General features: G+C 45.8%; 1 protein-coding gene across 1 annotated transcript in view; it reads right to left on the bottom strand.

The window, feature by feature from the left end:
- LOC141145607 (rho GTPase-activating protein 39-like) overlaps positions 1 to 25265 on the bottom strand; it is a gene marked incomplete at its 5' end in the record, with an annotated part of 174282 nt that overhangs the window by 106675 nt on the left and 42342 nt on the right. The window contains 1 exon segment of the mRNA XM_073632433.1: positions 15342 to 16752. Coding sequence (XP_073488534.1) covers positions 15342 to 16752 — 1411 coding nt within the window.

Here is a 25265-nt window from a genome sequence, read left to right as displayed (position 1 = left end):
GGAGATCCCAAGAGGAGGTCAGCGTGGTTCAGGGACATCTTGTGGAGTAGTACCCCCCCCCCCTCCCTCCGTGGCATCCTGAGAGACTTCCTAACAGGCGATTGGGACTCTGTAGTGGGATCATAATTTGGAGCAGGCATTCCAGCCAGAGGTCATTGAATTCACTGGAGCACATGGTTTTTGAAATATTATTTCAAATTTGAGTTGCACAAATTCATACACAAAACTGGGACTTTTTACTGGATTATATTATTGATTGTATTTTTTATTGGTAGCACTACACTGGTTATGTTATACTGATTTTGGTTTTGAGAGTCACATGTGAACACACTCTGATAGGTCATAAAACAATAATACTGCACATATGACAAAATTGTGTGAAACAAAGCAGCACCACAAATGTAAGATGTGATCACAATAAACAAAAATGGATTCAAAAAGTGCTGCGCTAAAAAAAAAAAAAATCTGAAAAAACAGTGATAACAAATATAGTCCAAAAGGCAGCCTCTCAAATGGACCGTGTTTATCAAAATACACAATTCAGCTGTAGATGTACAGTAACTGGATCCAAATCCCTCCACCAGGTGAGTATGCCACCATCACATTAGGTTGGACTCTTACCAGACAGAGTGGACCACTCCAAAACTGGCAGCACTCCAAAAGTGAGTGAGACACCTGTTTGGAGTGCTGCAAGTTTGCTGGAAGCTGCCAAATAGTTAGACTGGGACCGTGCTAATCCTGGGGTAAAGTCCCATATATGATCTCGTTTATATTTTTGGGATCTGGCCATTGGTCATTGTGTGAGTGGAATCCTTTGCATACATCTGAACCGATCCTGATGCGATTCCTGTCAATATCCTTCGTCGGTGGTCTCTACTGGGATAAATACATCAATCCTCTTTGACCCTTCATAATAAAGGGTCCAGGCTCTCTGGTAAGAGTCCAACCTAATGTGGTAAGAGTCCAACCTAATCCAATTACATCCACAGCTGAATCACGTATTTTGATAAACACGGTCCATTTGAGAGTCTTTTGGAATAGATTTGTTATCACAGTTTTTTCATATTTTTCATATTTTTTTTTTTCTTTTTTAATCCATACACTCAGATAGGTGTTGGCAGCAATCACAAGAGGCCTCAATTTAAGGCCAATGAATAGTAGTTTGCACAGAGTTTCTTCAATATTGCGCTGGTTATATATTGTTTCACAATTGTAAAAAATTGTTTTTCAAATTGTAAAAAAAAATGTTTAAAATGGAAAAAATCATTTGAAATTTTTTTACATTTTTGTAATTTGGAGGGACCCTATCAGGTAGGTTGTACGGAGCCCCATGATTTCTAACAGCAGCCCTGGAAGCACTAACTGTGACAGACAAAACTGCCGACTATGCCTGTCCTTCCCGGCCCCCCTCCTCTGTTCATAGAAGTCGTTCCCGCAATGAAACTCACTCTATGAATGGAAACCTTTGATTCACCTGCCTACCCTCCATTTATAGAGCACCTGTCATGGCGGTACTAATAATAATTCTTCTATGAATAGAACAGGGAGGAAGAAAGGGTGGACATAGTTGGCATGTTTAATGAGGTTCTTTCATAGGTGGAGCCACTCATACTAACCTCTGCAATAACAGAAGAGGAATTCATATTTCAACCTAAGACAGCAGCCACCAGCACACGGGACTCTCAGCATTGCTGTAAGTGTTGTCCCTGGTGCTGATTTTAAAAAAATGTAGTCACCAAACTTCAGCCTCAAAGTAGTCTTGTCATGAGACTGGACTATTTGATGTGGACTATTTGATGTGGACTATTTGATGTGGACTATTTGACTATTTGATGTGGACTATTTGATGGGTGGACTATTTGATGTGGACTATTTGATGTGGACTATTTGACTATTTGATGTGGACTATTTGATGGGTGGACTATTTGATGTGGACTGTTTGATGTGGACAATTTGATGTGGACTATTCGATGTGAACTATTCGATGTGGACTATTCGATGTGGACTATTTGATGGGTGGACTATTTGATGGGTGGACTATTTGATGGGTGGACTATTTGATGTGGACAATTTGATGTGGACTATTTGTTGTGGACTATTTGATGTGGACTATTTGATGTGGACTATTTGATGTGGACTATTTGATGTGGACAACTTGATGTGGACTATTTGATGTGGACTATTTGATGTGGACTATTCGATGTGGACTATTTGATGTGGTTACTTCAAGTTGAGAAAGCCTGGCGTACATGCTTATTGCCTATTTTGATGTGGGAGGAGCAACAGAAGCAGCCACACAAGAGCTTACACTCATGTACAACTTCATCCACCTTAGCCATCAAAGTGGAAATCAGTAGAGACAATTATGGACTGAATAGAAGGGAGTACAGCTGTTTTTTCCAACTGTTATGGGGAAATAGGCTGAACCTGATCGAGCGCAATTTAACTTTCCTGTCTAGGCGGGAGGGTGGCCTAGGAATGGTCAACCCAATAGTTTTCTTTTGTCTGCTCTTTTTAAAGTACAATCTTGGTAACATGCTAGCAGAGAACCCGCCGGGATGGGTGGGCATTTTTCAGTCTTGTTTTAGGCCTTTTCTGCTATGCTGGGAAGATAGCGGCCCAGTGAAGAGTCTGAGAGTCCGATATGGCAAGCTCCCGGCTTATGTTGCCCCGTGTCTGAAAATACTTCGGCAGTGGCAGGTGACAGTGGAGGATATCAAGTCCCTCCCCAGGAAGTTTCTGGAGAAGAGGATTTTGAGCTCTGCTTTCAGTGTGTCACTGGCCTTAAGGGATTGCCCAGGCTCTGTAATGAGGGAGGGGTTGCGTTTAATCAATTTAGAAAGAATCCCTTTGAAGTTTAGGTATCAAGCCTGGCTCCCTTTCCATGGAAGGCTCTATGTGAGAGGGAACTTGAAGCATCACCCTGTGGATGATCGGAATTGTCCTAGAGCGGAGTGTGTTGGTAAAGTGGAGTCTATGGACCACTTTTTGCTGCAGTGTCCCTTTAATATAGAGGTGTATAAATGGGTGGGGAGGGCTCTAGGCATCCCCTTTTTCTATCGCATGAGTTATGCGGAGTGGGTGTATGGGGCATTCCCGACTCGCTGGGATTTTGATTTGGATACACTGTTTCTAGTTAGTATAGTTGTCCATTACTTCACATGGAATGCACGGTGCCAGATTACCGTGCGGAAGAAAGTCCTCTCTGTTGAGGTGGTGGTGCACGATATTCTGGGTGAGATTGGGAAAATTCGGGGTCTTAAAAAAGGGCAGGGAGCCTTGGGCGGTCTGGAGAAGGGCGTGGAGGAATATCAGACCTGTCTTTGGTGAACTGCCCATCTCTGGGTGAGGAGCTCTTTTCTTCTTCTGTTTCTTTCACTCCCTTAGCATTTGTTGGTTAGTATCTTCTTTTGAAGAAGGGCTGCATGCATAATGGGTGCGGGTTTGTTACTTGACCTTGCAGGTCTGTCTGGTGTAGTGGTGTGAGTCGTAGTAAGATTATATATATATATACATTAGAGATATCTTCCCCAGTAATGACATGATTATTTGAGATTTTTTGCTTTTGCTGTAAAGTCTTTCTTTGTGTGAGAGCAGATTTGCTATATTTATTTTCATTTTTATGTAAATATGTATATTTTATATATATATATATTGTTTTTATGCTTATTGATTGCAAGACTTTTAATAAAGAAAAATTGGGAAGAATGTCCCTTACATTGGTGATCAGTGAGAAGAATGTTCCTTACATTGGTGATCAGTGGGAAGAATGTTCCTTACATTGGTGATCAGTGAGAAGAATGCTCCTTACATTGGTGATCAGTGAGAAGAATGTCCCTTACATTGGTGATCAGTGAGAAGAATGCCCCTTACATTGGTGATCAGTGAGAAGAATGTTCCTTACATTGGTGATCAGTGAGAAGAATGCTCCTTACATTGGTGATCAGTGGGAAGAATGTTCCTTACATTGGTGATCAGTGAGAAGAATGTTCCTTACATTGGTGATCAGTGGGAAGAATGTTCCTTACATTGGTGATCAGTGGGAAGAATGTTCCTTATATTGGTGATCAGTGAGAAGAATGTTCCTTACATTGGTGATCAGTGGGAAGAATGTTCCTTACATTGGTGATCAGTATGAAGAATGTTCCTTACATTGGTGATCAGTGAGAAGAATGTTCCTTACATTGGTGATCAGTGGGAAGAATGTTCCTTACATTGGTGATCAGTGGGAAGAATGTTCCTTACATTGGTGATCAGTGAGAAGAATGTTCCTTACATTGGTGATCAGTGGGAAGAATGCTCCTTACATTGGTGATCAATGAGAAGAATGCTCCTTACATTGGTGATCAGTGAGAAGAATGTTCCTTACATTGGTGATCAGTGGGAAGAATGTTCCTTACATTGGTAATCAGTGAGAAGAATGTTCCTTACATTGGTGATCAGTGGGAAGAATGTTCCTTACATTGGTGATCAGTGGGAAGAATGTTCCTTATATTGGTGATCAGTGAGAAGAATGTTCCTTACATTGGTGATCAGTGGGAAGAATGTTCCTTACATTGGTGATCAGTATGAAGAATGTTCCTTACATTGGTGATCAGTGAGAAGAATGTTCCTTACATTGATGGTCAGTGAGAAGAATGTTCCTTACATTGGTGATCAGTATGAAGAATGTTCCTTACATTGGTGATCAGTATGAAGAATGTTCCTTACATTGGTGATCAGTGGGAAGAATGTTCCTTACATTGGTGATCAGTGGGAAGAATGTTCCTTACATTGGTAATCAGTGAGAAGAATGTTCCTTACATTGGTAATCAGTGGGAAGAATGTTCCTTACATTGGTGATCAGTGGGAAGAATGTTCCTTATATTGGTGATCAGTGAGAAGAATGTTCCTTACATTGGTGGTCAGTGGGAAGAATGTTCCTTACATTGGTGATCAGTGAGAAGAATGTTCCTTACATTGGTGATCAGTGAGAAGAATGTTCCTTACATTGGTGATCAGTGAGAAGAATGTTCCTTACATTGGTGATCAGTGGGAAGAATGTCCCTTACATTGGTGATCAGTGGGAAGAATATTCCTTACATTGGTGATCAGTGAGAAGAATGTTCCTTACATTGGTGATCAGTGAGAAGAATGTTCCTTACATTGGTGATCAGTGAGAAGAATGTTCCTTACATTGGTGATCAGTATGAAGAATGTTCCTTACATTGGTGATCAGTGAGAAGAATGTTCCTTACATTGATGGTCAGTGAGAAGAATGTTCCTTACATTGGTGATCAGTGGGAAGAATGTTCCTTACATTGGTGATCAGTATGAAGAATGTTCCTTACATTGGTGATCAGTATGAAGAATGTTCCTTACATTGGTGATCAGTGAGAAGAATGTTCCTTACATTGATGGTCAGTGAGAAGAATGTTCCTTACATTGGTGATCAGTGGGAAGAATGTTCCTTACATTGGTGATCAGTATGAAGAATGTTCCTTACATTGGTGATCAGTATGAAGAATGTTCCTTACATTGGTGATCAGTATGAAGAATGTTCCTTACATTGGTGATCAGTGGGAAGAATGTTCCTTACATTGGTGATCAGTGGGAGGAACGTTCCTTACATTGGTGATCAGTGGGAAGAATGTTCCTTACATTGGTGATCAGTGAGAAGAATGTTCCTTACATTGGTGATCAGTGGGAAGAATGTTCCTTACATTGGTGATCAGTGAGAAGAATGTTCCTTACATTGGTGATCAGTGAGAAGAATGTTCCTTACATTGGTGATCAGTGAGAAGAATGTTCCTTACATTGGTGATCAGTGAGAAGAATGTTCCTTACATTGGTGATCAGTGAGAAGAATTGAATAATGCCCGTTTTGCTGGCTATTAGTGGAAATCCCCCACTCTAGAGCTAAAGTGATCATTAACGTCAGTGGTTACCTATTTGTGAGGCAGAATTTGCTCATTGCTCAAGAAACACATATGAGGCTCCCCGGGTGGGAAAAGCGGACATAACACCATGCTGTACTCTGCAATGTGACTTTCTTATATAAGTAAATACCTGCATGCCGCCTGCTCTGAGTTACAACCTTCCAAGCTTCCATTTAGTTGGGAACTAAAGCACTCGAATCAATAAACCTTCTGATGCATTCAGCCCACTTAAGGCGGAAATGCGGACAAGCAACTAAACATACGGATGAATTACATAGATACGAGTGGTTTAGCTGCCAGTTTGCCTATGTATCTATTAGACATGTGAGATTCGTTTCATACCAAATTGAAATTCGGACGAAACGTTCCTTCTTTAGAAATCCTGAAGTATCCGAATACAACAGTAACATAGTTCAATAAAAAAAAAGTTTTTCTTAGTTTCTGTCTGTAAATTTTGTAAATAAGTAATTTTTCTCCTTCACTGATGTGCACTGAGGAGGTGGCACTGGTGGGCACTGATAGGTTGCACTGGTGGGCAGCACTGATGGGCACTACTGATGAGCACTGATGGGATGATACGGGGCTGATGGGCACTAAAAGGCAGCACTGACTGGTACCAGTAATGCGCACTGATTTGTGTCACTGATGGGCACTCATGGGCATTGATTGGTGGCACTCATGGGCATTGATTGGTGGAACTTCTGGGGCTTTACTGTAATCAGGGCACTGATGATTCTTCCCTGCGAGGAGATGCTGCTGATTGGCTCTCCTCACCACACACACTGTCAGTGTGAGGCCATGAGAGCCGATTACCGGCATTTCCGTATTTACATGTGACCGGTTGTGATTGGACACAGCCGATCACATGGTTAAAGAGCCGCGTCAGCGGGTCTTTATAGAGATCGGGGTCGCGCCGTGTCCTAGCAACTCGGCATGGCCAAGGTTGGCGCACCACGCAGGCGGATGGGAGCGGCCGTTCGGGTGCGCTTTCATATGACATCCACCCAGAACGAGATCCGCACCTCCTGGCCACCACGTCCTTAACAACCATGACTCATCTGCTGTCGGCGGGAAGTAAATCCAGAAGGGTCTAGTATGGATTGGGGGGGATCCTGTTTTTTAAATTTAAACTACTTAATGACCACCCTATAGCAGATTTACTGGGTGGCTGTTCTGTGCAGAATCATGTATATACACTATATTACCAAAAGTATTGGGACGCCTGCCTTTACACGCACATGAATGTTAATGGCATCCCAGTCTTAGTCCAGAGGGTTCAATATTGAGTTGGCTCCGCCCTTTGCAGCTATAACAGCTTCAACTCTTCTGGGAAGGCCGTCCACAAGGTTTAGGAGTGTGTCTATGGGAATGTTTGACCATTCTTCCAGAAGAGCATTTTTGAGGTCAGGCACTGATGTTGGACGAGAAGGCCTGGCTCGCAGTCTCCACTCTAATTCATCCCAAAGGTGTTCTATCGGGTTGAGGTCAGGACAGTCAAGTTCCTCCACCCCAAACTTGCTCATCCATGTCTTTATGGACCTTGCTTTGTGCACTGGTCCAAATCATGTGGAGAAAGGGGGAATTATGGTGTAGGTTTTTTTTTTCAGGGGTTGGGCTTGGCCCCTTAGTTCCAGTGAAGGGAAATCCTAAGCCATCAGCATACCAAGACATTTTGGACAATTTAATGCTCCCAACTTTGTGGGAACAGTTTGGGGATGACCCCTTCCTGTTCCAACATGACTGCACACCAGTGTACAAAGTACCTGATTTCCTACTTGTGCTGCTTCTATCTCTGCCTGTCTGAGCTCTGCTTATCGGGATTGCAAGAGGCTGATATTAAGTCACATTTAGGTACTTACAGCTTGCACTTAAAGAGACCTTGTCGCCAAACTATTCATTTCAACAAAAATCTTCTGATGAGGATAAATGCATTTAGCGTATTTTAGGTGGGTTGCATACCTTGTGAAGACATCAAAAAGCCCTAAAACTTCTGCTGGGTGCCGCCATCTTGGTGATGCCTGAATCCCCAGCAGACTTAAGGCTGTTACTCAACTGACATGCCATAGTATTTATCTTCACTCCTTCCCCAGATGCTAGATAAACAGTTATGCAGGCACCTGAGGGGATGGGTGGAGGAGCTGGGCCAGCACAGAGGGTAATTAGACACCCTCAGTAGAAGAGAGAGCTACGACATGCAAGCAAGTGACAGGGGCTCTTTCACAAAATAAATTGAATGGTGTATTCATGTGTATAGAGCTGCAACAATTTGTTATATCTGTCTGGAGATCAGCTGTAAGTGTGCGCTAAACGCCTCTTCACATCTCCTCATTCCAGTGTGGTGCATTACCGCATGCATGTTAATGGGTGGTATTTTGTGCGCTTATGTGCCTTTCATTAAAGCAGCCATTTATTCTGGTGCACAGCACACACACATTTCCCAGTGAGATCCCCCTCCAGCACACACATTGCTCTTTCCTAGTAAGATCCCCCCTCCAGCACACACCTTGGTCTTTCCTAGTGGGATTCCCCCACAGCACACACATTGCTCTTTCCTAGTAAGATCCCTCCTTCAGCACACATATTGCTCTTTTCTAGGGGGATCCCACCTTCAGCACACACATTGGATTTTCCCTAATAAGATCCCACCTCCAGCACACCCACTGGTCTTTCCTAGTGAGATCCCCCTCCAGCATACACATTGGTCTTTCCCCAATAAGATCCCACCTTGAGCACACACACTGGTCTTTCCTAGTGAGAGCCCCCCTCCAGATCACACATTGGTCTTTCCCCAATAAGATCCCACCTTGAGCACACCCTCTGGCCTTTCCTAGTGAGATCCCACCTCCAGAACACACACATTGGTCTTTTCTAGTGAGAGCCCCCACCAGCACAAACATTGGACTTTTTCTAGTAAGATCCCATCTCCAGCACACACACATTGCTCTTTGTCCAAAAAGATCCCACCTCCAGCACGCTCTTTCCTAGTGAGATCCCCGTCCAGCAAACACATTGGTGTTTTTCTAGCGCTTATGTGCCTTTCATTAAAGCAGCCATTTATTCTGGTGCACAGCACACACACATTTCCCAGTGAGATCCCCCTCCAGCACACACATTGCTCTTTCCTAGTAAGATCCCCCCTCCAGCACACACCTTGATCTTTCCTAGTGAGATCCCCCCTCCAGCACACACCTTGGATTTTCCTAGTGGGATTCCCCCCAGCACACACATTGCTCTTTTCCTAGTAAGATCCCCCTCCAACACACATATTGCTCTTTTCTAGTGGGATCCCACCTCCAGCACACACACTGGTCTTTTTCTAGTGGGATCCCCCCCCTCCAGCACACACACTGGTGTTTCCTAGTAAGATCCCTCCTCCAGCACACTAATTGGTCTTAACTAGTGAGATCCCTCCTCCAGCACACACATTGGTCTTTCCTAGTAAGATCCCACCTCCAGCATACACATTGGTCTTTTCCAGTGAGATCCCCTCTCCAGCACACCCATTGGTGTTTCCTACTGAGATCCCACCTCTAGCACACATTGGTCTTTCCTAGTGAGATCCCACCTCCAGCACACACATCGTTTTTTCCCCAATAAGACCCCACCTCCAGCACACACATTGGTCTTTACCCAATAAGATGATTACATCATCTCTCTGCTACTTGACTGGTAATCTGCTGCCTGACTCTGGGACGTAGCAAGAGACCACCTTAGCAGGAAAGTGACACAGCAGGTGACAATCCGCATCTGGTGACAGGTGACGTGGCCAGTGACAATCCGCATTTGGTGGCAGGAGACGTGGCAAGTGACAATTCGCAGCGTGTGGCAGGTGACGTGGCAAGTGACAATCCGCATCTGGTGACCGTGACATGGGAAGTGACAATCCGCATTTGGGGCAAGTGACAATTCGCAGTGTGTGGCAGGTGACGTGGCAAGTGACAATTCGCAGCGTGTGGCAGGTGACGTGACAAGTGACAATCCGCAGCATGTGGCAGGTGATGTGGCAAGTGACAATCCGCATCTAGTGGCAGGTGACGTGGCAAGTGACAATTCGCAGCGTGTGGCAGGTGACAATCCGCATTTGGTGGCAGGCGACATGGAAAGTGACACGCTCAGGGCTCCCACTGATTCAGCATTATGGTGAGTTGAACTATTTCACTTTATATTACAATGTAAGAATAGAACAAATGCGCTTCAATCATCCTGACACCATAATAACCATGGTGCCGTGATGATTGAAGCACCAACACCAGCCGTTTCCCCGATAAACTGCCCGCAAAAAAAAGGTATTTTCTGGCAGTGCCCCTCCCGAGACTAGACTCTGGATCCGCCCCTGCTCCAGCACAAACATTGGTCTTTCCTAGTGAGAGCCCCCTCCAGCACACACATTGCTCTTTGTCCAATAAGATCCCACCTCCAGCACGCTCTTTCCTAGTGAGATCCCCCTCCAGCAAACACATTGGTGTTTTTCTAGTGAGATCCCCCCTCCGGCACACACATTGGTCTTTCCTAGTGAGATGCCCCTCCAGCACACACACTGGTGTTTCCTACTGAGATCCCACCTCAAGCACACACATCTGTTTTTCCGCAATAAGACCCCACCTCCAGCACACACATTGGTCTTTACCCAATAAGATCCCACCTCCTGGACTTTTTCTAGTAAAATCCCACCTCCAGCACACACATTGCTCTTTCCTAGTGAGATCCCCCCTCCAGCACACCCACTGATCTTTCCTAGTGAGATCCCCCCTCCAGCACACACACTAATCTTTTTATAGCGAGATCCCCCCTCCAGCACACACACTGGTGTTTCCTAGTGAGAGCCCACCTCCAGCACACACATTGCTCTTTCCTAGTGAGATCCCGCCTCCAGCACACACCTTGGTCTTTCCTAGTGAGATCCCCCCTCCAGCACACACACTGATCCTTTTCTAGCAAGATCCCCCCTCCAGCACACACATTGCTCTTTCCTAGTGAGAGCCCACCTCCAGCACACACATTGCTCTTTCCTAGTGAGATCCCGCCTCCAGCACACACCTTGGTCTTTCCCAGTGGGATGAGGCTGATGAGATTCCACCTCCAGCACACACATTGGTCTTTTTCTATTAAGATCCCACCTTCAGCACACACATTGGTCTTTTCTAGTGAGATCCCCCTCCAGCACACACACTGGTCTTTTCTAGTGAGATCCCCCTCCAGCACACACATTGGTCTTTTTCTAGTGGGACCCCCCTCCAGCACACACACTGGTGTTTCCTAGTAAGATCCTTCCTTCAGCACACACATTGGTCTTTCCTAGTGAGATCCCACTTCCAGCACACACATTGGTCTTTCTCCAATAAGATCTCACCTCCACCACACACATTGGTCTTTCCTAGTGCCATCCAACCTCGAGCACACACATTGGTCTTTCCTAGTGACATCCAACCTCCAGCACACACATTGGTCTCGCACTAATGCCGCGTACACACGAGCGGACTTTATGGCAGACTTTGCCCGGCGTACTGGATTTCGTCGGACAATTCGATAGTGTGTGGGCTCCAGCGGACTTTGTTTTCTCAAAAGTTGGATGAACTTAGATTTGAATCATGTTTCAAATCTGTCCGACGGACTCGAGTCCGGTCGAAAAGTCCGCTCGTCTGTATGCTAGTTCGACGGACAAAAAGCCACGCTAGGGCAGCTATTGGCTACTGGCTATGAACTTCCTTGTTTTAGTCCGGTCGTAAGTCATCACGTACGAATTCATCGGACTTTGGTTGATTGTGTGTAGGCAAGTCCGCTCATTCAGAAAGTCCGTCGTAAAGTCCATCGAAAAGTCTGCCGGGCAAAGTATGCTGCAAAGTCCGCTCGTGTGTACGCGGCATAAGAGTTCCCATCTCTATAGAAGTTTCTTAGTGTGCATTCTAGGATTGTATTTTTGTGTTAGGATATACTGTCTTTTCTCTGTATCTTGCCCCCAGCACTCACACATCTCTCCCCAGTATCCATACGAGCCTCCAAAAAGGGGCCAGGCGCCTGAATAGGGAGTGGCAGCGGCGGCCATAGATAGATTCATGCATGCACTCTGCACATACTGCTCACTCCATCATACCCTCTACGCTCTTCTCCCACACATACTGCTCATTCCATCATCCTCTCTACGCTCTTCTCCCACACATACTGCTCACTCCATCATACCCTCTACGCTCTTCTCCCACACATACTGCTCACTCCATCATACCCTCTACGCTCTTCTCCCACACATACTGCTCACTCCATCATACCCTCTATGCTCTTCTCCCGCACATACTGCTCATTCCATCATACTCTCTGCACTCTTCCCCTGCACATACTGCTCACTCCATCATACTCTCTGCACTCTTCTCCCACACATACTGCTCACTCCATCATACCCTCTACGCTCTTCTCCCGCACATACTGCCCCCTGTCAAATACTGCACACTACTCTGCAGAATATACTGCCCTTTGTCTTACCCTGTGCTCTCTTCTGCTGCAGGTATACCCAACCCTGCCCCTCCTGGAAAGGGCAAACTCTTCCTGGTGTATTATAGTTTAGGTGTATGACTGTGGGGAGACATTAGAGTGTAAGCTCCTCTGGTACAGAAGCTGATGTGACTGGCTCAGTGTTCTCTGTACAGTGCTGTGGTATATGTCAGAGCTATATAAATGTATAATAATAATAGTGTGTGACTGTGGGAGGGGACATTAGAGTGTAAGCTCCCCTGGTACAGAGACTGATTTGAGTAGCTCAGTGATCTCTGTACAACACTGCAGTATATGTCGGAGCTATAGAAATGTAGCAAATAAAAAGCAATGGAGTCATGTGCCATTCTTGATTCCTGTATGAGAGGCTGATGTCATGTATCACCACAATAACAATGAGCTTTTGAATTTGGGTTTTGCCAAAGGGCACATTTCCTGTATTAAGCAGAGATGGAAAATTCTGGGGGGTCTCCGCCCATAACATGAGCTTGGAGATGTAATCATTGAGTGATCCAATGTGGTTATAGAGATGACAATGACATCATCTTCATCCTGGAGGACAACACTGAGAGCTTTGTGTGATGTCAGAAGGCCTCATAATCATAGAAAACATTCTAACATGGTGACATCAGAAGTAAGAAGGAGCTCATTGTTCGATCCCTCGAATAGCTAAAGATTGTACCACACAAAGGTCAATTCTAAACCACGGGGTGACCAGCGGGAGATGAGAACGGGAGATGAGAATCTCCATCAATAACAGTCTGTTCACTACATTCCCAGTGTGAGCGTCCTGCCGATGACATCACAGATTTCTGATCAGATCTGTCAACACAGAGAATGTATAAGACACATTGCAATGGTAGCCTGGAGACCAGTTCATTGTATTCAGGACTCTCTTCTCCCACACATATCACTCCATCATACTCTTCTCCCACACATATCACTCCATCATACCCTCTACGCTCTTCTCCCGCACATACTGCTCACTCCATCATACCCTCTATGCTCTTCTCCCACACATATCACTCCACCATACCCTCTACGCTCTTCTCCCTCACATATCACTCCATCATACCCTCTACGCTCTTCTCCCACACATATCACTCCATCATACCCTCTACGCTCTTCTCCCACACATATCACTCCACCATACCCTCTACGCTCTTCTCCCACACATATCACTCCATCATACCCTCTACGCTCTTCTCCCGCACATACCGCTCACTCCATCATACTCTCTGCACTCTTCTCCCACACATACCACTCACTCCATCATACCCTCTACGCTCTTCTCCCGCACATAGTGCTCACTCCATCATACTCTCTGCACTCTTCTCCCACACATACCACTCACTCCATCATACCCTCTACACTCTTCTCCCGCACATACTGCTCACTCCATCATACCCTCTACACTCTTCTCCCGCACATATCACTCCATCATACCCTCTACACTCTTCTCCCACACATACTGCTCACTCCATCATACCCTGTACGCTCTTCTCCCGCACATACTGCCCCCTGTCAAATACAGCACTACGGTATATGTCAGAGCTACACTATATTACCAAAAGTATTGGGACACCTGCCTTTACACGCACATGAACTTTGATGGCATCCCTTTGCTTTGTGCACTGGTCCAAATCATTTGGTGGAGGGGGGATTATGGTGTGTGGGGGGAGGGGGGATTATGGTGGGGGGTTGTTTTTCAGGGTTTGGGTTTGGCCCCTTAGTTCCAGTGAAGGGAACTCTTAAGGCGTCAGAATACCAAGACATTTTAGACAATTTCATGCTCCCAACTTTGTGGGAACAGTTTGGGGATGACTCCTTCCCTTTCCAACAGGACTGCACACCAGTGCACAAAGCAAGGTCGGTAAAGACGTGGATTAGGGCTGGGAGATTTTCTTAAAAAAAACTCGATTCACGATTCAAATTTTTTTTTTTTTTTTGGAAACCGCGCCGGTCCCGAGGCGCTGCGGGCATTAGCTTTTAGGCGAGGCCGCGGGTTCGGCCTAGTCCACGGCGTCCGGCCGTAGCCGCGGACTAGGCCGAAGCCGCGGCCTCGCCTAAAAACTCATGCCCGCAGCGCCTCGGGACCGGCGCGGTGAAAAAAAAAAAATCTAAAAAAAATCGATTTGCTTAAATTTTGAATCGAGTTGACCTCTCAACTTGATTCAAGATTTAAATCGATTTTTTTCCCAGCCCTAACGTGGATGAGCGAGTTTGCGGTGAAGGAACATGACTGGCCTGCACAGTGTCCTGACCTCAACCTGATAGAACACCTTTGGGGTGAATTCGAGGGGAGACTGGGAGCCAGACCTTCTTGTCCAACATCAGTACCTGACCTCACAAATGCTCTTCTGGAAGAATGATCAAACATTCCCATAGACACACTCCTAAACCTTGTAGATGGCCTTCCCAGAAGAGTTGAAGCTGTTATAGCTGCAAAGGGCAGAGCCAACTCAATATGGAACCCTACGGACTAAGACTGGGATGACATTAAAGTTAATTTGCGTGTAAAGGCAGGCGTCACAATACTTTTGGTAATATAGTGTATATAAATGTATAATAATAATAGTGTGTGACTGTGGGGGGACATTAGAGTGTAAGCTCCTCTGTTGCAAAGACCAACTGGAATGGCTCAGTGTTACAGCACTGCAGAATTTGCCAATATTTCATTTATATGTGAATGTACAATAACAATACAGAGTAAGTTTAAATATTAACATGTATCATTTTTAATAATATTTTTGGGTGGAGTTTTTCTTTAATAACCTGTCATTTTTGGATTGGTACCAGCAGAAGTGACCTGTGTTTGATCGGTGTGTTGGCTCTGGTTCAGACTGCTATGGTAGAACATACACAAGTGAGTGGCATCCCACCCAAAGCATGGTCTACAAATATTATCACACAGTGACTATAACAGAACGCCCTGCTTACCTGAGATGGGTGTAAGTACGGCTCTGGTGAGGCCAGATTGGTTTGGACAGACACACTTTTTTCCAGTAGTATTTGTGGAAAGCCAAGTTTATCGAAAGGGTTCCTCTTCCAGTATTTGCCATCCTGCTGTGCCAGCGCCTCGTCCTCACTGAAGGCCCTGACCACAGGGCCAGGCATTGGTAGAGGCACGGCACCATCGCTCTCATAACCAGAGCCGTCTTTCTGGGAGTCCCAGCTGCTCCTCTGCTTCATGTGGAAATGGGCCTGTTGGGCCTCCCATGCCAGACGGGCCTGGGCCATAAAGGCTTCGGTTGAGCCACGGTGCATATCAGACTCTGATGACCGACTCTCTGTCCGGCTCATTAGCGGCCTGTTGGGCATCGATGAAGGCCTTTCTTCTACCATATTATTCTCATTCATTTGCTCCCTCTCTGCGGTGACATCAGCCGGAGCTGAGTTCGGTTCCTGGGACAAGGAGGGTTTCCTGCTTTTCCGTTTTCTTGTGTTGGGGGAGTAGCTCGTAGAGGACATGGCGTCCTGCTGACTAGACCAAGACATGGAATCTTCAGAATGAAACTGTTGGTGTTGCTGTTGTTGTTGGTTGTGTCGCAGTTCGGCGTTCTCCATGCTGCTGTAATCTCCAGACTTCACCTCCAAACGATGGTCCCTCATATAGGGTGGATTGTGCTGCAAGGAGTAAGATCCACCAATGGTATTGGGTGTGTATTTATGCCTGATACCCGTTTTCATCTTTGGGCTGGACCCTGACTGTTCTACATAGACTAACTGCCTTACATACTCCTTTCCGGCCGGGCTGTAGTCCAAGCTCATGAACCTGTCAGAGCACTTCTGTTTGGTCAACACAAGCTGTTGGTAGGGAGAGTTGGAAACCTGTTTGGGTGACTGTAGGTAGCCGTGTGGTTTTCGGACAGGTGACTTTTGCGGGGACATTGCTCGAAAATTGCCGCTGCTGTCGTACTGCATTTCCATGGGCGGTTCATCATAGATGGGAGCTTGATACTCCATGGGAGGTTCTTCATACAATGGGGGCTCATACGCATAGCGTGGAGAAGAAGGTTGGGACTCGTTTGAATGCTTTCTGTGTTGAGATTGTAACGTGCAGAATGATTCTCCCCGTCCAAGGAGGGGCGAGCAAGAGCCAACATGTTCCGCTCTTTTCATATACGGGGATGATTTTCTTTCAGGGAAGAAGACAGAATTGTCCGTGTCTACTGAGAACGTTTGCATGATGGGGGAAGGCTGCCCGCCTGATGGCCGGCGGGACCGGGTGCCCTGGGCGTTGTCGGTAGAGTAACCATTACCCTGGTGCATCAAGAAGCTTGGCTCCCGATCTGTCACTTTGATCAACATTCGTTCTTTGGTGCCCGTGTTCCATCTGAGAGATGATGTCCTGCACACAGACACAACAAAGTGTGAAAATTTGCCAAAAAGGAACACAAAACAAATATTTAATTATCAGTATATGAAATATTAGGCCTAATGTTTAAAAATCTGGAAGTTAAGTGATAACCTTTATTGACATACTTAGGTTATTAAAGATGCAAACTTTCAGGACCAGTTAGTTCCCTTCTTCAGGCTTTAAAGACCATGAAGAGGAGACCCAATGGGCCCAAAAACTTGAATTTTGAAGTGGTTCTTAAAGCTCAAGGTTCTTTTTACCTTCATGCAGTCTATGCATGAAGGTAAAAAAAACCTTCTGTGTGCAGCAGCTCCCCCAGTCCCACTAATACTTACCTAAGCCCCATCGCGATCCAGCAATGTGCATGAGAGCCTCAGCTCTCCTGGGTCTCTCTCTCCTCATTGGGTGAGACATCAGCGGGAGCCTTTGGCTCCCACTGCTGTCAATCACAGCCAGTGAACCAATGAGGAGAGAGAGAGAGAGAGAGAGGGGGCTGGGCCTATACCCATGGAATCCACCTGAAAGCTGGAGATCAAAGTAGTAGGCACCTCCTATACAGTGATTGCTGCTGGTTTCCATGTCCCATGCTGAGCGGCTGCACTGCTTTTTTATGAACACAGGATGTCAGCTGCTGGGCATGGGCAAAGTATTCTCTGATTGGATGAGGTGGAGATCATGGCATCACTGCCCCTCCTCTCCACCTTGTAAAAACACAGAAAGCTTTGCATTCAATGAGAAGCGAGTGGAGATCACTGGAGTAGCGGTGTGTATTAGTCTACTACAGTGATTTCCAATCTCTAGAGCAGGGGGGTGTCAAACTCCATTTCATCATGGGCCGCATCAGCATTATAGTGGCCCGTTAAAGGGCCGGTTGCATTTGTAAGACCACATAAATTGATCCCTGTTTTTTTTTTCTCATTAGAATAGGGACAGAAAATAAACCACACCCCCTCACCTTGAACTGCATTAAACATTGGGTGTGGCCAAATTGCACTACCAGTGGGAGGATCTTAAAGGGGCAATAAATAGGATTCAGGGGTGCGCTATGTACCAAGTGCTGGATTCTGGGGTGAGCTATGTACAGAGTGCAGAATTCTGGGGTGCTCTATGTACCAAGTGCTGGATTCTAGGGTGCGCTATGTACTAAGTGCAAGATTTTGGGGTGCGCTATGTACCAAGCGTAGGATTTTGGGGTGTGCTATGTACCAAGCGCAGGATTTTGGGGTGTGCTATGTACCAAGTGTAGGATTTTGGTGTGCACTTTGTACCAAGTGCAGGATTCTTGGGTGCTCTATGTACAAAGCGTAGGATTCTAGGGTGCGCTATGTACCAAGCGCAGGATTCTGGGGTGCGCTATGTACAGAGTGCAGGATTCTGGGGTGCGCTATGTACAGAGTGCAGGATTCTGGGGTGCGTGATGTACAGAGTGCAGGATTCTGGGGTGCGCTATGTACAGAGTGCAGGATTCTGGGGTGCGTGATGTACAGAGTGCAGGATTCTGGGGTGCGCTATGTACAGAGTGCAGGATTCTGGGGTGCGTGATGTACAGAGTGCAGGATTCTAGGGTGCGCTATGTACCAAGCACAGGATTCTGGGGTGCGCTATGTACAGAGTGCAGGATTCTGGGGTGCGCTATGTACCAAGCACAGGATTCTGGGGTGTGCTATGTACAGAGTGCAGGATTCTGGGGTGCGCTATGTACCAAGCGCAGGATTTTGGGGTGTGCTATGTACCAAGTGTAGGATTTTGGTGTGCACTTTGTACCAAGTGCAGGATTCTTGGGTGCTCTATGTACAAAGCGTAGGATTCTAGGGTGCGCTATGTACCAAGCACAGGATTCTGGGGTGCGCTATGTACAGAGTGCAGGATTCTGGGGTGCGCTATGTACAGAGTGCAGGATTCTGGGGTGCGTGATGTACAGAGTGCAGGATTCTGGGGTGCGCTATGTACAGAGTGCAGGATTCTGGGGTGCGTGATGTACAGAGTGCAGGATTCTGGGGTGCGCTATGTACAGAGTGCAGGATTCTGGGGTGCGTGATGTACAGAGTGCAGGATTCTAGGGTGCGCTATGTACCAAGCACAGGATTCTGGGGTGCGCTATGTACAGAGTGCAGGATTCTGGGGTGCGCTATGTACCAAGCACAGGATTCTGGGGTGTGCTATGTACAGAGTGCAGGATTCTGGGGTGCGCTATGTACCAAGCACAGGATTCTGGGGTGCACTATGTACCAAGCACAGGATTCTGGGGTGTGCTATAAACAGAGTGCAGGATTCTGGGGTGCGCTATGTACAGAGTGCAGGATTCTGGGGTGCGTGATGTACAGAGTGCAGGATTCTGGGGAGCATGGACCAAGGCAGGATTCTGGGGTCTATGTACTAAGTGCAGGATTCTGGGGAGTGCTATGTACAGAGTGCAGGATTCTGAAGTACACTATGTACCAAGCGCAGGATTCAGGGGTGCAATATATACAGAGTGCAAAATTCAGGGGTTTGCTAAGTACAGAGTGCAGATTTTAGGATTACAGTTTGTACAGAGTGCAGGGTTGAGGAGTGCTCTACATAAGGTGCAGGGTTTAGCTGTGTGCTATGCCCTGGGTATGAGGCCACATGAAGTGGCCTGGCGGGCTGGATTCAGCCCGTGGGCCTTGTGTTGGACACATGTGCTCTAGAGGGATCCCACAAGTATGGTATACACATAGCTACATTGGTCCAAGATGTACCAGCGTACCTATACAAAAATATCCATACCTGGAAACTCCAAACTTTCTTCATTATTAGAAGCTGCCACAGGACCATCTAAGTAAATGACCTCCTTGCTCTTAATATATTCAATTTATTAGTTACTCCACTACAACAGGACCGGACAGAACATATAGTCAAAGAATACAAAGAGTGCTGTGAACCTAGCCCACACCCCCCCCCCCCCCCCCAAAAAAAGTGAACAAGAAATCTTTCAGGGCTCCACATAAGTGCGGTAAATAGTACCAGAGGAGGTCCCAGAGCCCTTAGTTAAAAGGAGTTAGCATGTTACTTTCTTCATGAGAGTAGAGAACTTGTGTATAAAGGGACCCAGCTACGCCACGCAATGGTCAGAGCCTGTATGGTCCGTAGTTGAAGCAACGGAACTCAAGGAAGGAATCTAAATTCATGTACTAGAAAACATATCAACCAACATGTATTGCGCTGCCCCGTAATGCATGGTAATGCACTACTATGAGTTATGGTGCGCTGCAACGCCAGAAGATTGCGAATATCCATTGTTGAGTGTTCTTGGGTAGATAGATTAGCGTTTAGAAGGGCGTGGGAGCAGGCTGCACCCATAAGGGGAAGCTCTGCTTGTTTGCAACCTCCCCCCCCTCCTCCACTGCCACATTTTTTTTGGGGGGGGGGGGGGGGTAGGTACCTGGTTTTGACATGTACCCGCTCCCACTTCCAGTCAGATGCCCCACAGTGATCTAAGCCGTAAGTTCGCCCCCCTCCTTCCTCTACGGGACCATTCACAAGTTGCGGCGCGACGCGCGCATGTGCAGTTGGATACCAGGTGTGAAGACGTAAGGCTTAACTTCCTGTTTCCCTAACGTAAGATGCCGGAGCCTGCACCCAAAGCCGATTGAAGATTCGGCTCGGTTATGGACAAGGCGGGATACCTGGACAGGTAAGTGTCCTTTATATTAAAAGTCAGCAGCTACAGGATTTCTACAGGATTTGTAGCTGCTGACTTTTCATTTATTCTGAAGGAGCTCGGAGTTCCGCTTTAAGCTTCGTTAGGAATAGGCTGCATTTCCACTTTAATTGTAGATCTGCAGCTCAGCCTAATAGGGGTGAAACATGTCAGAGGGGTGTGACCAATGGGCGGGGATTTGAGCTGAAGCCTCTCTTTCATTAGCCTTAAAGGGGTTGTAAACCCTCCCGTTTTAATGCATCGAGGTGAAAAACCTGATTTTAGTGCACCAGCCCCCCCCCCCCCTTTACTCACCTGAGCCCGTTCGTTCCCATGCCGGAGACGCGCACACCCTCTCTGGCCGGTGTCTCGGCTCTTCATTGGTTAGATTGATAGAAGCGCAGCCATTGGCTCCTGCTGCTGTCAATCAAATCCAATAATGCGGGCGGCGGGGAGGCGGTGCCGAGTCCTGCCTTCTGTGTCTATGGATGCAGCAGCAGGACTCGGGAGCGCATTTGCACGGGTGCCCCAAGGAGAGCGTTTCTCCGACCGGGTCACTCGATGCGGGGAGGAGCCAGGAGCGCCGCGGAGGGACCCCAGAAGAGGAGGATCGGGGCCACTCTGTGCAAAACCAACTGCACAGAGAAGGTAAGTATAACATGTTTGTTATTTTAAAAGAAAAAAAAAAGGGAACCTTAAGACCCCCATACACAACTATTAGATCTTCTGCAGATCTTTGTCTTCAGATTGACCAAAACCATGTAGTACAAGGGCCGGCCTGATTGCATACAAACTGAAACTCTTAAGGTTTGACCTCATATTATATGGTTTTGGTAAATCTGAAGACAAAAATCTGCAGAAAATCTAATAGTGTGTATGGGGACTTATGCTGCGTACACATGAGCGGACGTTGGACTGAACGTGATTACATACGAAGGGACTAAAACAAGGAAGTTCATAGCCAGTAGCCAATAGCTGCCCTAGGGTCGGTTTTCGTCTACTAGCATAAAGACGAGCGGATTTTTCGACCGGACTCGAGTCCATCGGAAAGATTTGAAACATGTTCCAAATCTAAAGTCCGTCTGATTTGCGACAGAAAAAGTCCGCTGCAAGTCCCATGAAGCCCACACACGGTCGGATTGTCCAACGGATTCGTTCCCGTCGGACCAGTCCGGTCGAGAAGTCCGCCCGTGTGTACACGGCTTTAGTGTCCCTTTAAGTGGGCCACACACTATAAGAAAATCGGGCGAACGTTCTTCCGATTTTTCTCGATGTTTCACAGCAAATCGGAACCGATGAAATAAAATTTGTACGAAAATTCTTACGAATATTCTCGTACGACAAAGGCTTTTTTTTTTTGCTGTTTATTGTTTCTGATCATACGCAGTCTCTTTTCAGATTTTTCTTCTACGAAAAACATACGCAAACGGTACACATTAAACGAAAATTGTTCGTTCTGTTCCCGTACCAGAAACATTTTGGAGTTTGTCCCTTCGGGAATTTTCGAAAGAGAATTCGGAATTGGCTGTCGAAAGTTGTGTACACACTATATACGAAAATCGGACCAAAGTTCTTTGGACGAAAGTGTTTCGCCTGATTTTCTTATAGTACAAGCCTTAAGGAACAGAAAAGGTTTTTAACCACTTCCATACCAGGCCGAATCCCATCATTCCTCTCCTACATGTAAAAATCATAATTTTTTTGCTAGAAAATTACTCAGAACCCCCAAATATTATATAATATATATATATATATATATATATATATATATATATATATATATATATATATATATATATAATTTTTTTTTTTTTTTTTTTAGCAGAGACCCTAGGGTATCATTGCAAATTTTTATTAGCACACGGTATTTGCGCAGCAATTTTTTAAAGGCAATTTTTTGTAAAAAAAAAAAACACTTTAATGAACTAAAAAAACACAGCAAAGTTAGCCCAATTTTTTTTGCATATTGTGAAAGATGATGTTACGCTGAGTAAAGAGATACCAAACATGTCACGGTTTAAAATTGCGTCTGCCCATAGAATGGCGCCAAATTTCGGTATTTAAAAATCTCCATAGGCGACGTTTTAAATTTTTTTACAGTTACAGAGGAGGTCTTGATATAGAATTATTGATCTCGCTCTGACATTCACAGCAATCCCTCACCAGTGTGGTTTGAATGTCGTTTACATATTCGGATGCGACCTGCGTATGCGTTTGCTTCTGCGTGTGAGCACGAGGTGACGGGGGCGCTTTAATTTATTAATTTTTTTTATTGTTTATCTTATTTACATTTTTTTATTTTTACACTTTCCCTTTTATTTTTTTATTTTTTTGTCATCACTTTTATTTCTATTACAAGGAATGTAAACATCGCTTGTAATAGGAATAGAGCATGACAGGTCCTCTTATTTAAGACCCCAAATCTCTCCTCTAGGCTGGAAAGCCTGAGATAAAAAAAAAAAAAAAAAACATCTCAGGCCTTCCAGACGAATACACAGCAGTGTTTATAACTGCCGGGGTTGGACGTGACGTCATAACGTCACGCCCGGGCCTCTGAGAGTCATCTGGTCCTTGGTCGGTTCTATGGTTGGTTCTTCTCCAGCTGGCCGATTGCACAGGCGAGCCGGTAGAGCCACCAGAGGCTGATCTGCCGCTATGATTGTTCTTACTTTGAAGGGATTCTCCAACAGCAAAAAAAAAAAAAAAAAAATCTGAATGATGCCTGTAGCTGCACCCAGCATTCAAATTATCGCCACTCAAACCTAAGGACGTCATTTGACAGCCAGCGGTATGGAAGTGGTTAAAGCAGTTTGGTCGATCATGCTTCCAAAATCGGTCGCCTTGCCCTCTACTACCTCAGACTCTGTGGCCAAAAACAACTCAATAGAGTGACTGCTATCTTATCTATAGTTGATGCAGGAGGGCCGATCCACTCCAGAAGCATTAGATCAGTGGTCTCCAAACTGCGGCCCTTGGGACATTATTCCTCCCACTCATACAAGGCACTATCCTGCACTCTGACACCAACAATGGGGCACCATTTCTCCCACTGACACCAACGATGGGGCACCATTCCTCCCCTTAATACCAAATGTGTCAATCTTCACTCCCACTGATACCAGGAAAATTTCCACTCACACTAGCCAGAGTCCGGTCTTTTCAAAGCCTGAAGGCCCTTTGTTCAGAAACAAAAAATCTAAATCTAACAACCCAAAAACCAATGCGTGCAATCAAAAAAAAAACATATACAAGCAGTCCTGAGTTACATACACTATATTACCAAAAGTATTGGGACTCCTGCCTTTACACGCACATGAACTTTAATGGCGCCTTTGTCCATAGGGTTCAATATTAAGTTGGTCTACCCTTTGCAGCTATAACAGCTTCAACTCTTCTGGGAAGGCCGTCCACAAGGTTTAGGAGTGTGTCTATGGGAATGTTTGACCATTCTTCTAGAAGAGCATTTGTGAGGTCAGGTGCTGAAGTTGGATGAGAAGGCCTGGCTCGCACTCTAATTCATCCCAAAGGTGTTCTATCAGGTTGAGGTCAGGACTTTGTGAAGGCCAGTCAAGTTCCTTTACACCAAACTCGCTCCTCCATGTCTTTATGGACCTTGCTTTGTGCACTGGTCCAAATCATTAGGTGGAGGGGGGATTATGGTGTGGGGGGTTGTTTTTCAGGGGTTGGTCTTGGCCCCTTAGTTCCAGTGAAGGGAACTCTTAAGGCGTCAGCATACCAAGACATTTTGGACAATTTCATGCTCCCAACTTTGTGGGAACAGTTTGGGGATGGCCCCTTCCTGTTCCAACATGACTGCGCACCAGCGTTCCATAAGCCCTGTGTAATAAATATAAATGAGAGTCCTAATGCCCCGTACACACGGTCGGAATTTCTGACAACAAATGTTCGATGGGAGCTTGTTGTCAGAAATTGTGTAGGCTCCATCGGACATTTTCCGTCGGAATTTCTGACAAACAAAATTTGAGATCTGGATCTCAAAATTTTCCGACAACAAAATCCGTTGTCGGAAATTCCGATCGTGTGTACAGAATTCCGACGCACAAAATTCCACGCATGCTCGGAATCAAGCAGAAGAGCCGCACTGGCTATTGAACGTCATTTTTCTCGGCTCGTCAAACGTGTTGTACATCACCGCGTTCTTGACATTCGGAATTTCCGACAACATTTGTGTGACCGTGTGTATGCAAGACAAGTTTGAGCCAACATCCGTCGGGAAAAAAAAAACATGGACTTTGTTTTTGGAATGTCCGATCGTGTGTACGGGGCATAAGACCGAGGGGGCAGAGGACATCTAAAGCTCCCAAGTTTCACCATCGATGGTACCCAGATCCTTCTCCTATCCCTTTCTACATGGTAACGCAGTAGCATTCCGGAGAGCGTTATTGAATAAGGCACCTTCTCATTATTTGGAAGTTTTGCACCGTTAGGTGGACCACATTGGGGAATACCGTATTTATTATTTACTTCGGGTTGCACTTTGGTATCTCTATAATCTTTGTTTAGAAGGTTTGGAGACCCCTGCAGTAGATGATCAATAGCTGAAATACAGAACAGCTGGACAATAGGCCTCCTTCGATATTGTCTCAGGCCTCATCACTACCCAATAATAAGCTCAGTTCAGTTCTTCTCAAAAATACAAAAAAAAAAAAAAAAAAGGCGCCCCCGGCACAGCCAGATAAAAGGGCCATGCTTGAGGCTGTTGGATTTACTGTCAGGAGGAAGGATGGAGAATGTTGGAAGAGAAATGACATGTGAGAGAGCAGCAAACCCAGCAGAAAACCTGCTGGCGTCCCACAATCTGCATTTCGCACGCCGCTGCAGA

Source organism: Aquarana catesbeiana, linkage group LG05 (assembly GCF_042186555.1).
Source record: "Aquarana catesbeiana isolate 2022-GZ linkage group LG05, ASM4218655v1, whole genome shotgun sequence".
NCBI classification, from domain to species: Eukaryota; Metazoa; Chordata; class Amphibia; order Anura; family Ranidae; genus Aquarana; species Aquarana catesbeiana.
This window is presented reverse-complemented; position numbering and strand designations above follow the sequence as displayed.